Source organism: Nycticebus coucang, chromosome 1 (genome assembly GCF_027406575.1).
Source record: "Nycticebus coucang isolate mNycCou1 chromosome 1, mNycCou1.pri, whole genome shotgun sequence".
NCBI classification, from domain to species: domain Eukaryota; kingdom Metazoa; phylum Chordata; class Mammalia; order Primates; family Lorisidae; genus Nycticebus; species Nycticebus coucang.
In genome coordinates, this window is record NC_069780.1 from 75,861,903 (window position 1) to 75,878,180 (window position 16,278).

Here is a 16,278-nt window from a genome sequence, read left to right on the forward strand (position 1 = left end):
TGTACAAAGAAATATTACTTAGCAAGAAAAAGGAACCAAACTACTGACATGCACAACTCCGTGGCTATATCTCAAAAACATTATGCCAAGTTAAAGCATTTACACAAAAAAAGCACATACTCTATGATTTCACACACAAGAAGTTCTAGAACAGACAATACTGTTCTATAGTGGGTAAAAAAAGCACACAGAGCAGTGATTCTTCCATTAGGGCTACCATGGATTGACTGAGAAGAGACGTGAATAAATTCTGGGGTGATGGTATATTCCATATCTTAATATGAATTTGGATGACACAGACATCTGTAATTTTACATCTGCATTTAAGATTTCTACATTTCATTATACGTGTTACATCAAAGAAAAACTATAAGCAAATACTGAATTCTAACTAATGATATGCATGTCAGCTAAAGGATGAATATGTAACAAATAAAGTGCAGTAAAATACTAATGGTAAGAACTAGGTGATGGGTGTATATATATATATTGATTGAAATTCTGCCACATTTGCTGTATGTTTGAAAATCTCATAATAAAGCATTGAAGGCAAAAGTCTCTCTCCATCCCTGCACGAAACATCTCCCTACTTTTCACTTCAAGGTCTCATGGGCAAAGCCCAGTTCATATAAATTTCCCAATTTGAAGCCTTAAGAGGGGCTGTGCATATATGGTGGCTTATGTCTGTAATCCAAGCACCCTGGGAGGCCAAGGTGGGAAGATCACTTGAGCTCAGGAGTTGGAAACCAACCTGAGCAAAAGACTCTACTACTATTAAAGATAGAAAACAGTAGCTGGACATGGTAGCTCATGCCTGTAGTCACAGCTACTCATGAGGTTGAGACGGGAAGATAGCTTGAGCCCAGGAATTTGAGGTTTTAGTGAACTACGACAATGCCACTACACTCCACCCAGTCGACCAGAGGGAGACTCTGTCTCAAAAACAGAACAAAAGAAACCATAACAGACACTGCTGTCCTCACAGGGAACAATAAAAGAGTTCCTAAATTAAAACTGTGTGTTTCATCAAATTTCAACTAAAATCTAATTCTGCATTGAAGCAGCCACTGGCCAAAACACTTATTTCCTAGAAGAAAGGTAATGAGCTATTCCCAGGTGTGACCACACAACTTGTTCTCTTTTTTCTTTTCTCATAACAATCCTTTCTTCCTTAATTCCCTTCCTCTGACTAATCAAATCTCCCTTACAATTACTTTCATTACAATTACTTATAATTACATGTCATGTGTCATGTATATGACAAGCAATATAATAATTAAAATATGGTTAAGTCGCAAGTTTTGTTGAAAATGTAGCTATGTAGAAAGCGTCACATCTCATTTCAGACAAAACCTTGGAGATGATCTAATCGCTATTTACTGGTGAAGCTCTGGAATGCAGAGGAGCTGAGTGCCTTCTGAAGTCACACGGCCATGTGACAGTCCCACACAGGCACTGCTCTCCTGAGTTCCTTGCACACATCTGCTGTTTTTCCTTATGCCATGTACTTCCTATGAGCTCTGGAGATTCCTCTGAGATTTGGCTGGTAACCGAGTGAAACACTCGCATTTCACTGACCTGTGCCTTTTAAGCTAGTACTCTCGCAACTCTTGTACCCTTGTCACTTAACATGCTGATGCACCTGTTCTCATTTTCCCCCTTGTAACTAAATATTAGCCTTTGACAGAGGAGGTAAATTCCCAAGAGGGCATTTTCTTCCTAGCTGGACTTTCTGATGATCAGTGTGCCTGATTTCCCCTGCCCACCAGTGCCACCTGTCACCTGTGAACAGTGAAGGAGCTACTATGCACTCTGTCAACCCTAAAGGCTTTCTTGGGGCCAGCAAGCAGATTCTGACTCAAAGAGGTACTGCCATGCCCATCCAGTCAGGCCAGGAGATTCTTGGGATTGTCATAAAGAAGCAGAGAAAGGAAGCCACGGCCGGAATGCAGCAATTTCACACAAACCCTGAAATAGATCTAGTGAAGACACTGACTTCAAATTGGCAGTTCTGAGCCCTTGCTGAACTTTAAGGTGTTCTAATTTTCTTCTATAAATAAAAATTAGCCTTTGAACAAAAGAATGTAATTCTCAAAGTAGCACAAGATAACTCATACCTCAATGCCTTAGGATAAGGAACGCTAGAGTCATTGTTTTTATTTGCATGATTTCCAAGGACATGTGTCTATTCAACAAATGAGTCTAAAACTTCCAAGAAATTAAACAACTATTATATTAAGTATCTACTCAGTTAATAACCTTTGAGGCTTCTGTTTCTTTGTTCATAACAAGGTAAGAATATAAGCATGGAGCTTTTACACATTCAAGTTCACACTATAACTTAAATTGAGAGAAGGTTGCCAAAGTCTGCCCCTTTTTTATGAAGAAACCAATACGTAAGGTTTTGCTTATTTGTAAATGCATATCCATAGCACATAGAATGACTTTTAAGAGCTCCTATTCCTCAGCCACACTGTTTTGTGCTTGAATTCTGATCTGCTCCTGAATCTTCCTGTCGTAAGCCTTTGTTTTATCATTTGTATAATAATAATAAATGTCACCTAGATTTGTTGTGAGGATTAACTTATACAATGTTATGAAGCACTTAGCAAAGCTCCTGGCACACAATAAGCTTTCAGTAAATGTGAGCAATTATTATTATTATTGGTACTATCTTTAGCTAAACTTTTCCCCAACAATACTTACATCATTAATTTCTTAGTCAATCCTCACTTCTTCAATTGCACAAAGATAAAAACAACTTTCTAATTTATTTCAAATGAATTATTATTATAGTTCTTTTTATCCAAAATTAATGAATTAATATGTTCACAGATAATAAAATCTTCTCATAGTTGGGCTTCTTCAAGTTACCAGAGCCAAAAGAAGCGTTAGTAGATTGTCAACAGTAGCAATACTAATTTTTTTTGCAATAAAGTTCATGAAAAGATTGAAATGGTCATATTAAGCTTATCTGAAACATGGATATAAATATCAACATTTCTATGGGGAAAGCAAATGTGACCTCAAAGGTTTTCACTAGTCTAAAATATTTTCTTAAATTTATTTTAACTTTAAAAAATAAAAAACCCTCATATATTATCAGCTTAATGTTACTGATGATGGTTCATGAAAACAGGTTTCTCTTACTACTGAGGAGGTTTCAGATAATTTCTCCAGCAATCCTCTGAAGTGAAGAAACAAAAAGAAAATCTAGTTATAGAAACCACGACAAGGAATGAATCATCTCTTGATTACAATCATTGAGCAAGCCATTTCTGCATCCCAGAGGATCCAGGCAGGGGCTTCCAAAGTGTTTTTCATAAACATAACAAAAACAACCAGCTGTACTCAGAGGGTTTCCATCCTTCTCATAAAAAACTACATTTTTCAGAGAGGCTTCACAAAAACTTTCTCAGAGGACTCTCCTGAGCAAAGATGTATGGCTACATGACTAAGGTCCTCCTCACAAATATCATCAGAGTAAATACCTGACAGGTGTTAGGAAAGCCCCACTGTGGGCACAATGGGCCTCAGTCCCACATATTCATTAATTAACTACTAAGAGTTAGGGATGCTGTTTTGGTGCTAAATGTCCTGAAATAAATAAGACACTACTTGTCCCTATCTTCCCAGTGCTTAAGAGTCCAGTGCCAAAAAAATTTGTAATTAAGTACTAGGACAGTCCTTAAGATGTGCATCGTGCTGGAGGCCAACCTAAACCACCAACACCCTCTACTGCCAGCTCACTAATGCATGAATTTCCCCTTAAAGAGACAAGAATTTTTCATTGTATTAATAGAGCTAAGATTGAAAACAGGATATCCCAAGAGAAATAACACAGTGAATCAAATCCAGGCTAAGGCCTTGGTTTAAATTTGTCTCATTAATCATAGGGGCCTTGACGGCGCTTCCTTCCTTCCATCAAAGCAGCTCAGACCTTACCTGTTTTACATATTTGAGCTCTTCCTAAGTTGTATTTTCAGGAAAAAATTTCTTTGCCAAACTAACACACACACACACTAAGAAGTAAAGAAACAAAGGTTTGAATATCAGTTCATCTGTGGAAATAACCTGCTTTTAAATAGGAGGTTAAAGGGCTGAGAGTGCTAAAATGTGGGGAGAAACTGCAGAGAGGAGAAGATAGAAAGGGCAGAAGCTAGACCTCAGGTCATTAGTTCTAGGGTAAAGAGTTGTGGAAGTTGGAAAGTGAATAGAAGCTCTGTGGAAAAACCCTGTAGATAAAATTTCATTACATGTAATTGAAGAAAACATAGATTATTTCTAATTTATTCTTTAAAAAAGAGTTAAAGAACCAAGTAAAACACAAATTTCAAGGGGCATCCAGTTATCTTGTAAAACATATATTCAACCACAACACATTCTGCATTAAGACCTTATAGACACATTTTTTCTCGCTTCCCCTCTCTCTTAATTTCCTGGTCTTCTTTCACAAAGTTTCTTATCTTCTTTGCAATAATAAATGATTAATCAATTTCCTACATACTTCAGAGAGATTTTACCGTATATCCCCCCCCAAAAAAAAAAATTCCTTCTATGTTAATATTTCTCAGACTGGGGTTAGGTTGCTAAGGAGAATCAGGGAATTTCCAACTTCATAGCATAAAGACTTCAAATACAATTTAAGTAATTATGGATATGACCTGAAGGCAAAATGAAACTAGAGAACTCTTCTACTTCAGTTCCTGGACCTTCCTCCCTTTCTGCCCTTTCCATCTTTAAAAATATGCTGTGTTATTCAAATAGAAAGAGAGTTAAAGGGATTGTCACAGAGCCCTAGTGGTAGCCCTAGGCAGATGCCAGCTGGCTTGTGTCATACAATGTCAGGGGTCACGAAAGCAGAGGGGAGACAGCAGAACAGTAATAAGCTCAGCTCTGATGCAGCACTATGTTTCTCAGTCATGCTACCTATGCCAAATTTAAGATTCCTCAAATTGTTGCCAAGTCTAGATTAACTCTAAAAGAAATAGAATGTGTAGTTAATAATAACCTACTGTAGTACTGTATACTTGGAATTTGTTAAGAGAATAAATCTTAAGTATTCTCACCACACTAAAAAAAAAAAAAAGGTAACTATGAGATAATGGATATAATTTCACATTGGGTACATGTATCAAAACATCATGCACCTTATACGCTTTAAAATAAACAATATTTGTGAATAATACCACAATAAAGATGGGAAAATGAAATATACTGTGAACTACATACATAATTTATATGTAATTTAAAATTTTCCAATTGACATATTCAAAGAAGTACAAGAGAAAATTAATTTTAATATATGATTATATATAATAAATTGATATAGAATATTTTATTTAAATAAAATATATCCAAATATTATCACTTAAACATTAACCAATATTAAAAATTAATGAGGTATTATTTTTTTGCTCTATCTTCAAAATTCAACATGTATTTTGTTTGCATTTACACCTCAATTCAGATGCTAAATTTCTTATCAGAAATATTTGATATGTCTTTAAATTGCATAAAGATGTTCACTTGATAAAGTAGATTCAAATACTAAATTTGTTCCAAACATGCTTAAAAGTTTTCTGATAACTAATAATAATTGGACAGCACACTAAGTTAAATAAAAGAAACGGGAGGAATCCTTACAAGGAGTACCAATACGTATAGTCCTTTGAGGTTCAACTGATGGGAAAGATTCATTAAAATGGTTGGAGTGTTATGCATTGTACATCAAGTTTTCGGTAAGCATAGATACTCACATTTTTCTTTTTCTGGCACAGCCTCTGCAGTAGCCATTTTGGGCAGTTACAATGATCTTTATTGAAGTGTGAGCTCCACGTCCTTAAATAAAATTATATTAAGCAATTCAGTGGTAACGAATATTTATTTTTAGCTATTTCTTTCACTCACTCATAAACGAGTAACACTTTTTATATGTTACCTCTCTGTTTCTAAAACTTTCAAAAGACAGTAACAATAGCTGGTATTGGGTAGGGCTCCTTAGTTTATCAAGTACCTATATACATATCACCTTACTGGTTCCAAACAACCTGATAGGAACTATTGTGGCACATTTGACAGATGCGGAAACTGAAGCTCAGAGAGGTGAAATAACTTACCTAGATAAGCTGTTATTTAATGGCTTGTGCAGAACTCAAATCCAGATATTTGGGCCCAAGACCCTATGCAGGACCATCTCAGTCTTTCCTACTTTCGACTATTCTTACTTTCTTTCTACTTTCAGCTAATACCCAATTAAAACCTGGCACACATCTTACACACTCTTGCCCTGGACTTCAGTTTGTGCCAGTCTTCTGCTCAGAATGTTGTCTTTTCACCTGTACTTGTATGTATCCTACCCTCCCTTAAATCCTAGGTTCAAACCCCACCTCCTTCATGGACATCCAGTCTCTAGTGATCTGTTCCTCCCCTAAATACACTATTTATGTTTTCCATGCCTTTCCCTTGAAACTTACATGCTGTCCTTGACCCTGGATGAATATCAGAATCACTGAGGAGTTTGAAAACATACTTCGAAGTCCGGAGAGGGGCCTACCATCCACATATCCTAGTTTCCCAAAAGATTTCAATGTAGTTGGAGGAATGAAACCTTGCCTCATGCCTTGGCCTTCAGGCCTTCAGATCTTGGTTCCCAGCTCTGTGCAGGGCATTGTGAAGGTGCTCAATGAAAGGCCAATTCCTGGCTTCACTGAGCTGAGCTCTTCCTCTTACATTCGACTTTATTGTTACTTCCAAAGCATTATCCAGAATACATCTAATGTCGCTTCTATATCCAGAGGGTCAGCTATGCTGAGCATACCACTATGTGTTCACACAGGTTTATAATCAGACACAGGGATATTAAATGCTTTGCAGAGTTCCACAGAGCCTCTTATTCTAAAATTCTTGTGTAAAATTGTTCAGTTGGCTGCCTCAACCAGCAAACTATGAGTGAAGTATTCAAGCCCTGTTAACCAATTTGGGAATGATTTGAGTAAATCTGTAAGTCAGCTTTGCCCTCTGAAAGTCATGACTGTGTGGCCTCACCCTCTTAGATAAAAGACAATAATACTTTCCCTTAACTTCTACCCAGAGGGGAGGAAAATACTATTGAGGTTACAGTTTTAAAATAACAAATCTGGAACATCCAAAAATGATTAATTCTCAAAATGTCAGCATTATACCCTGGGCAAGAGCACAGAACATGTGCCTTGTCCGCCTAGTTCCACAAATGAACCAGGATAAATTAAAGTACTACACCTCCCTCAGCAATTAACAGTCAGAACTCATCTTCTGGTCTAGTTTAATTACTGTCTTCTTTATATTTAAATATAAGAAAATAAAAGTGTTTTGTGCTCTATCATTTTCTCATTTTAATCTCCATGGAAATGGACTCTTCTCTGGGGCTGCTGGCTCCCCCACCTTAATTCAGTGTGCCAGGAGTGTCAGCCTGCATTAAATTGGCTGGCAAGCAAGACATCCCACTGTCCTTTTAATGTAGAAAACTAGCCAAGCATCCTAAGAGGTGCTGGCATGGCAATGCCCCCCACAAACCTGAGGTAATAAAGGATGACTCTGAGACAGGAGCCAGGGGTGGAGGAAGGCTATGAATGATGGAATTGCTTAGAGTCGGGCACAGTGACACAAAATACCAGCCAATAGGGTCCCTTTCCATTTTAAGTCCCCAGCAGACAGTTATGAGAAGCTGAGTCCTTTCTAATCCATTCATCATAATAAATGCATAGCCTAATTTGTACATGGGGCTTGCCTTCTATTTTAGAAGAAAAGTCAAAAATATAGCCAAATTTTAAAAAAAGATGCAAACAACTGTATGCCAGATATCAAAGGGGAGTATAAGCATTGTGAAATAAGTTGCATAAAACCAGGAGTACCGTGAGTTCAGAAGAGGATGATGTTATTGAGGGCTGAGAAAATGACATCACAGAAGGTTCAATAAGAAATGAGCTACCCCTGAAAGGGTGGACACGATGTAAATCTTAAGTTCAGGACAGGCATCAGCCAGTCAGAACCAGATGCTGGCTAACACACCCCTGTGGTACTAAAGAGCAGTCCTGAATGGGCCAAACCAGCTAACGTAAGAGGACAGAGAGGGCAGGCGGGTGAGAGAGACAGCACAAGCAAAAGCATGGAGGTGCGAATGCACGTGGTGTGGGGGACACGCAGTAGTGTCTGTTTGATTTGAGCAGACAGATTTTATACTGCTGAAATGGCCAATGAACTATTGAAAGTGTTTTAAAGCACTGCCATACCAGTGTTCTGTAACGCAACTTCCATAAAGGCAAGGGCTCTGTTTTCTTCCCTGCTATATTCCCAGTGCCTTTAGCAGGCCCTGGCATATAAAAGGAGCTCAAAAAATCATTTGTAGAATGAATAATTATGGCAACAGCATGCTGGACAGGGATGCCGTACCTCCTCATGACTCCTTTGGCACATTTGTAAAAAAGTCCTTTCATCCTTTCTCTTCTAGTAGATGCAACTTAAGGCTCTCTCAAATTGGATTACAGGAATGGTAATGATTTCTAATTTCATTTCTACACGGGTAAAAAGCAAACCGAAGTGGAATTTATTTCCCTACCTTATTTCCTTAGCTTGACCTTTCTAAAGCAGATGACTAATTGATAAGACTTTATCACAGTCTCCTTTATAATTAAGTATCCTGGTGGCAAATAACTGCCCTATGGTATTCAGCAAGATGCAGGGAAATGGGCCATGCACCAGGGAACTGGGAAGGCAGTTTCAGCAGTACGAAAGCAAATCATTTTCTATCCCAAACTTTCTCCCTACTGTCCCTGCACTCCAGCTTTCCTAACCTTCAGTCACACTTTCACCCCTCCCCATTTCTCTTAGAAAGTAAACCTATATCCATTTATCTGCTTAAACCATATATTTTGATTTCTCTTATATTTTTGCCTGTCACATATAATACATCAAGTTTTCTATATTTTAGTTTAAAAATATATCTGTTTCTCTCCACCTTCCCTCTCCCAGCCACAATCATTTCATTCCAGGGCTGCAATGCTGAAATAGCCTCCCAAATGCTCTCTCAATTTCTACTTGCTCCCTATTCCAATTCACAGCAGGAATCACATTCTTAACTGGGTACCAGACCATGTCATGTCCCTTCTACGGCTTCTGATGGCAGGGACAATAAAATCTAGCCTCTTGCCCTGGTCTCTTCCCTCTCATGCAACTGACTAAATATGGATGAAAAGCACAGGACTGGCATTCCACAGTTTCACCCAGAACTGAATCAAGGGAATTTGACTTATCTTCAATGTAGTTTTCTCATTTACAAAGTAAAATTGTTTGGCAAGAAGACCTCTAAAGATCCATCGGTTTCTAAAACCATTGTTCCATTGCTTTTTGTATGCTACACTAAAAACAATAGTTGCCTCCAAAACCCAACAGATAAATTTTGTGGTCAAGAGTTCCTAGGGGCTCAGGCCTGTAATCCTAGCACTTGGAGAGGCCGAGGATGGATAGCTTGAATTCACAAGTTTAAGACCAGCCTGAGCAAAAGCAAGACCTTGTCTCCACTAAAAATAGAAACACTGAGGCAAGAGGATCTCTTGAGTCCAAGAGTTGGAAGTAGCTGTGAGCTATGATGCCACAGAACGCTACCCAGGGCAACAGCTTCAGGCTCTGTCTCAAAAAAAAAAAAAAAGTTCCTATCTCTCTCCTGATCCTGCCTCTCTCCTGTTCCTCCTACCTTCTTCTATAATGCTAGTGCAAAATACCAAAAAAAAAAAAAAATAATAATAATGAAGATCAGGCCTCTTCTGGTCATGTTCCTAGTTGCAACCCCCAACACAAGCCTCTCAAGCCCAGGCTATGGGGATTTCACTCCCAGGTTTTGTCCTGGTCACTGTTACCATTCTCTGGGAAGTATAAACCCCCCTCCACTTTTTCTCTTCTCAGTCAACAAAGACCTTTAGATCATTTTCTGGATCTGCTGCCTGACTGACTTCTCCCTGCCAAGTCTCCTGGTCTCTCTTACTTGCCTAGACCATTATATCTGCCAGCATCAAAGAGGAGGAATAAGAAAAAAAAGAGAGAGAGAGAGAGCAAGGATTAAAAAAAAAAAGAAGCCTGAAAAAATTCTAACAAAAGCCAACATAGGGCGGCGCCTGTAGCTCAGTGAGTAGGGCGCCGGCTCCATATGCCGAGGGTGGCGGGTTCAAACCCAGCCCCGGCCAAACGGCAACAAAAAAATAGCTGGGTGTTGTGGCGGGCGCCTGTAGTCCCAGCTGCTCGGGAGGCTGAGGCAAGAGAATCGTGTAAGCCCAAGAGTTAGAGGTTGCTGTGAGCCGTGTGAGGCCACGGCACTCTACCCGAGGGCGGTACAGTGAAACTCTGTCTCTACAAAAAAAAAAAAAAAAAAAAAGCCAACATAACAGGGCCAACATTAGACATCTAAAATGTGTAAACATACATAGTTGTCCCTTGGTATCTCTGGGGATTGGGTTCCATGACCCCCGTGAACACCAAAATCCACATATGCTTGAATTTCTGTTATAGAATACTATAGTATTTGCATATAAACTATAAACATTCTCCCGGATATTTTAAATAATCTCTATATTATTTTTAATACCTAATACAATGTAAATGGTATGCAAGTAGTTGTTATACTGTATTCTTTAGGGAATAATGACAAGAAAATAAGCAGTATAGGTTCAATACAGACAAAATCAGCTATTTTTTAATATTTTTGATCCACGTTTGATTGAATCTACAGATGGGGAACACATGGATACAGAGGGTTGACCATACTAGATAACAGGAGAAAAGGAGAATTATAATTTCATAATTAAAATTAAGAACCACATTAGTCAGCAGGCCATAAAATGAGCTCAAAAAAAAGATACTTTATGAATTTATGATTAATATTACGTTAAGCTGGGACCACGTGCAACATGGAATAACATGCCTTTCCTGATGTAAAACTTTCTTCTAACTCTCTAATTAGCTGAGGTTAATATATTACCCAAAGATGAGAAGTAGGAAGGAAAAGAACATAAATAAATCATTAGGCTATCCCTCCAGCAGACACAGAGCTCAGAGTTTAGGAGCACTGTGGAGAAAGCAAACTTGTATTTTAGTCCCAATTCTGCCAAAGTGATCTGGTCTAAACCACTAAACTTCTCTGATTCCTACCTCCTCGTCTAGAAGTAAAACATTCAAAATAGACAAATAATATTGCAAATGGCAGCTTCAGCCTATGTTTAAAGCAACTCTTTCATAGAAGTCAGTGAGGATAAGAGATGAAAGCCTGGATGTTTGGACTGAAGAGGGTCTCAGAGCCTCTCTCCGAAGTGGCCAGTCACTCCCACCTACCTTCCACCCACCTCCAATCCCAACACTCTAGGCTTAGAGAAGCACCGTCAATGATCTTGCAGGTGCCGCTCAATGTAAGATTTGAATATTTCATAAAATAGATGTTATGTTCTATTCCCTTGTGGGCATGCATGGACACTGACATTAATTAAGAGATCTCAAATATTCCCAGTTTTACATAAAATATTCAAATCTTTCAATCATAAAAGAAAGTGGTTCATTTCATTTCAGTTCTCAACTCATTAAAAAGGAGATGCTAAACTGAGAACATTTTCCCATTATACTTTAAAATTCTTTCAATTGCTCTTTTTTAACTAAAATATACTCATTTTTTTACCTTTTGCCTCTCAGATTGGGTAAAGCCAAGAGTTCTGAGGCATATTCAACAAGTTATGCAGTTTTTCTGTGATCTTATTTTAAGGTTTTGATACAGATACATATAAAATAGGATTTGGCAATATATGAACACGTACCTTGAAAGTCACTGAAAATAAGTGATTACCAATCACAGTGATTACCAATGATGGGCTGGGGTTGGTGAGATAAGATTGTCATTCCACTATGGCTAAGTGTGGTAACTTGGTGGGGGGAAGGAAACAGACCATGTCAGATGGAGCCATTCTTGAGTAAAGAGATCAACTACTAAAGGTAACTAAAATATTGCATTTCAGCCCCTGTATCATCCAAAATTATAAACACAAATATAACATACACAATATAAAGAACTTTTACAGATCAATGAAAAAGATAGACAATCTAATACAAAATAGACAACCAAAGGGCAATAAGCATGTGAAAAGATGCTCATTCAAAACTCACTCATCATATAGGAAACACAAAGTAAAACCACAACTATCACACACCAATCAAATGGCTCTTAAAAAACACTGAATGTTGATGAAGATAGACAACTAGTGAAAAATCCATACACTATTGGAGCATAAATTGTTAAGATTTTGGAAACCATTTAACATTATCTTAAAAAACTAAATCTATACCTAAGATCTATCCTGTGGACCCCCAACACAATGGCTGATATTGTGGTTGGTCTGAAAGACATAAATGAGAATAATCATAGCAGCACTATTTTGTAACAGCTAAAAACCAGAAGCAACCTAAATGTCCACTGGCAGTAGAATAGATAATTTTTATTTTACACATACAGTGGAATATTTCACAGCAGTGAAAATGAACTGCTATATATAAACACAAAATGATTTTCACATATATAATTTAGAAACAAGCCAGCATAAAGAGAATATATCTATGCTTCGTTAACATAAAGTTCAAAAATAGGCAAAACACAGGATAGTGGTGACCTTTGTGGAAAAGAGTGCAATGTCTGAGACTGGAGCACCAGGAGGGCCTGAAGGGTACTGGTAACATTCTAGTCCTTTATTGTATGTGCTTATGCAGATATGTTCACTTTGTGAATATTCATCAATCTGTACACTTGGGAATTGTGAGCTTTTCTGATTATACATGGGTCATTACAAAAGTTTTGAGATATATAAAACTCAAGAAACATAAAATCTGCATGGCCAGAAACAAATGAAGCCCTCTCAGAAACACCAACAAGCCAAGCAAGTTAATATTTGTACAGGTGAATCAGAAAGGACTATGTTACTATGTTAAAATATTATGAAGAGCCTGGGTGTGGTGGCTCGCACCTATAATCCTAGCACTCAGGGAGGCAGAGACAGGTGGACTGCTGCAGCTCAGGAGTTTGGAACCAGCCTAAGTAAGACCCCATCTCTACTGAAAATAGAAAATTAGCCAGGCATTGAGGTGGACACCTATAGTCCCAGCTACTCAGGAGACTGAAACAAGAGGATCGTTTGAGCCCAGGAGTTTGAGGTAGCTGTGAACTATGATGCCAAGCAGTCTAGCCTGCGGCAACAGAGTGAAACTCTGTCTCAAAAAAAAAAAAAAAATCAAAAAAAAAGTTAGAAGCTCTACGGCTCTCCTTGTGCAAGAAGCTAATAAGCTAACTCTAGGGCAGAATCTCAGAGTAAAAGTACCCCACTCTGTGGTCGCTTTAATGGACACTAAAGGACATTTTTGGCTCTCTAATGTAAGAACACCCTGAATCCAGCCACGCTCCTTCCAGTCAGTGGAAGAGAGACTGAGCATGACTGTACAGAAGTTATAGGTTATGTATATTCTAGCAGACCTGACTTACATGACCAGCCTTGGACAGGTGCAAACTGGGACTTGTACTTGTATGTAACTGAAGCAGTTACATGATGGCACAAGGTCAGCGCGGGCTGTGTATGTTAAACTGTCCCACATAAACCACACAAGGCAAGTCTGTAATGAGATTAAAATGGCTTTTGCTAATACAAAGGTAAAAAGGGAACTGGGCTCCCCTCTGAGGCATACTCAGAACCTGTTTCCAGAACAGTTTCTCTGATGTTATGCTCCTGTTAAGCCTACTTGGTCAGAGACTTACAATCTCTCCACTGGAGATACAGGCCAGAGGTTAACAGGTGTTAAAAACACATTGTCTTTGGAGCCTAAAGGTCTCTGCCTTGTGGAAGAACAAAATCATTACTCCATTATGAGGCAAACTAAGTGTGTGCTTGAGGGAGTTTGTTTCCCCTTCTTCCCCAGGAGTTCTCTGTGATTTTTATTTGGATACCTTGCTCAAGAATTAACATATGTCTGAGAAGAAAGAAAAAGCAGAGGAAATTGTGCTGATTTGTAGACTTGGTGTCTTCTCACAAGTTAAGGTTAGATAGAAAGAGTTAGAGATCATAGATTAAGTGTATATAAGGTGATCAAGAATAAAGATCCTTTGCTACACACCATCTCATGTGATATAGTCTGTTTCTTGTTTACCCTTAATAATTGCAGGAGCGAGGCTGCTGCAAAGCTGCTGTTCTTTCACGTCTCCAGTCACGCAACAGGCTGGCTAGGCAGTGGTTACCTTTAACAGAGACTGTAGAGTCTAAGCCTCTACCCCAAGGAACATTGGCTCAGAAGGCTGAGTTAATTGCCTTGACTGGATCCTTAGAACTAAGTAAAGGGGAAAATGTGAATGCTTTCCTGACTCTCCAAGTACTCGGGGCATTGAACAAGAAGGGACTATTAAATTCTGGGGAAAGGGACATTAAGTATTAGCAGGAGATATTTCAGTTGCTAGAGGCAATATGAAAACTCTGGAAGGTGGCAATGATGTGCTGTCATGGATATCAAGGAGATGCTTCCACCATCACTAAAGGGAACACTAGGGTCGGTACTGAGGCAAAAAGGGCTGAATCCAAACTGTACCAGGTGTTGCGAGTGGCTCCCCTCATCCCATGGGTTCCAGAGCTCACCCCTATCGACTTCCTGGAGGAGAAGGAATGGCTGGCAGCAGAGTGGAGCCAGGAAGCAGAGGGAAGATGGATAAAGATGCCAGATGGACGAGTAGCCGTCCCCCAGATTCTAGGAGCCACCGTGGTGACAGGAGTATTTGATGAAGTTGCTGGGCTGGTACCTCTACATCTCCCACCTTGCAGCCCTGGCCAAAACTGTCAGTCTACAGTGTGTCACCTGCAGCCAGTTCAATGTGCACCAAGGACTGACGGTACCCCCAGGAATCCAGTCGTATGGAGCAACACCCTTCCAGGACTTCCAGGTAGACTTTACTGAAATGCCCAGGTTTAGAGGGAACACCATCACTTGCTGGTGATTGTCTATCAGACTTGGAATAGATAAAAGTCTTCCCCACCAGGATAAAAAGGACTCCTGAAGTAGTAAAAGTATTGCCCAGAGAAACTGTCCCATGGTTTAGGTTGCCACTCTGGCTTAAATTTGACAGTGGGGTAGCCTTCATAACAGAACTAGTGCAAATAATAAGCTAAAGCTTTGAATAACTTATAGGCCTCAAAGCTTAGACGGGGTAAAGTGCATGAACAGGACCATAAGAGCAGAAATTGGTAAACTCTGCCAGGAAGCAAAGCTTAATTGGATACAGGCCTTGACACTGGTATTGTTCAAAGAGGCCTCTGTCAATCCTCTGTAATTTAGCGGGAACTCCTAAAAGAACTGGGAAGGACTAAACTGAATAGACAAAAACCCTAGAAAAAGTAGCAAGGAAAATTACCACTTGGGTAATTAACTGTCTTCTGTTTAGTCTTGTGTGTCTGTACGTCCTTTCTCTCTGGAGGATGAAGGAGACCAAGTCTAGGTCTAGAATCAGAAACTGGTCCCCCTGAGACCAAGGTAGAAAGGACTTTACACCATCATCCTGACCACATGTACAGCAGCAAAGGTGAAAAGAATCCTCACCTGGAGTCATCACAGCTAGCTGAATAGGGCTTCACTGCCTTTTGGAAAGTAAAGGTAACTTTTAAGACAGTCAACATGCCCTGCTCCAGCCATATACTGGGAGCTGGCTGGTCAACACACGGGTGAAGCCTGAGGAAACTCCTCACAGGACTTGTCTTAATTGGACTTTGAACTTTGGGAAAAGGGGAGGGAAATGACACAGGGAAAAGTAAAACCTCGTATGTATATTAGCCGCCACCATGGTACTATTAAGGCCTGAGTAGAGAACCCAAGAAGAGTCACAGTCCCTAAGACCTCAGTGCTAAAAAGTAATTAATATTGGCACCTACAGAAACAAGCTGATATTGAGACCCCAAATTAAACTATATTGGAGTCTCAAAAGGGGGGAATGAGAGAGGATACCCGAGAAGGTTGAGGTCTAGGAGAACAGGTCTTCTCAAGGAGACCACAAGGATACACCTGCAGGGTCCTCTCCATGGTGACTCAGCTCTTGGAAATTTATAGACTTAACTTCCTGGAACTTGGAAATTTCCAAGTTAGCATCTCCCGCTTGATTCAAACTGGCCAATGAGAAGGGTACCTGTGGGGTGGAACTTTTTGACTGTCAATAAAAAGGGAAAGACAAAGCCAGTCAGAGAGTGTGGC

The 16,278-nt window shown here is 39.3% G+C and overlaps 1 protein-coding gene across 1 annotated transcript in view; it reads right to left on the reverse strand.

Moving 5' to 3' along the window:
• The window catches only part of IQCM (IQ motif containing M), a 474,905-nt gene extending 469,109 nt beyond the window's left edge, over positions 1-5,796 (reverse strand). The window contains exon 1 of the mRNA XM_053597778.1: positions 5,760-5,796. Coding sequence (XP_053453753.1) covers positions 5,760-5,796 — 37 coding nt within the window. The remainder of the gene's footprint in view (positions 1-5,759) is intronic.
• Positions 5,797-16,278: the final 10,482 nt, after the last annotated feature.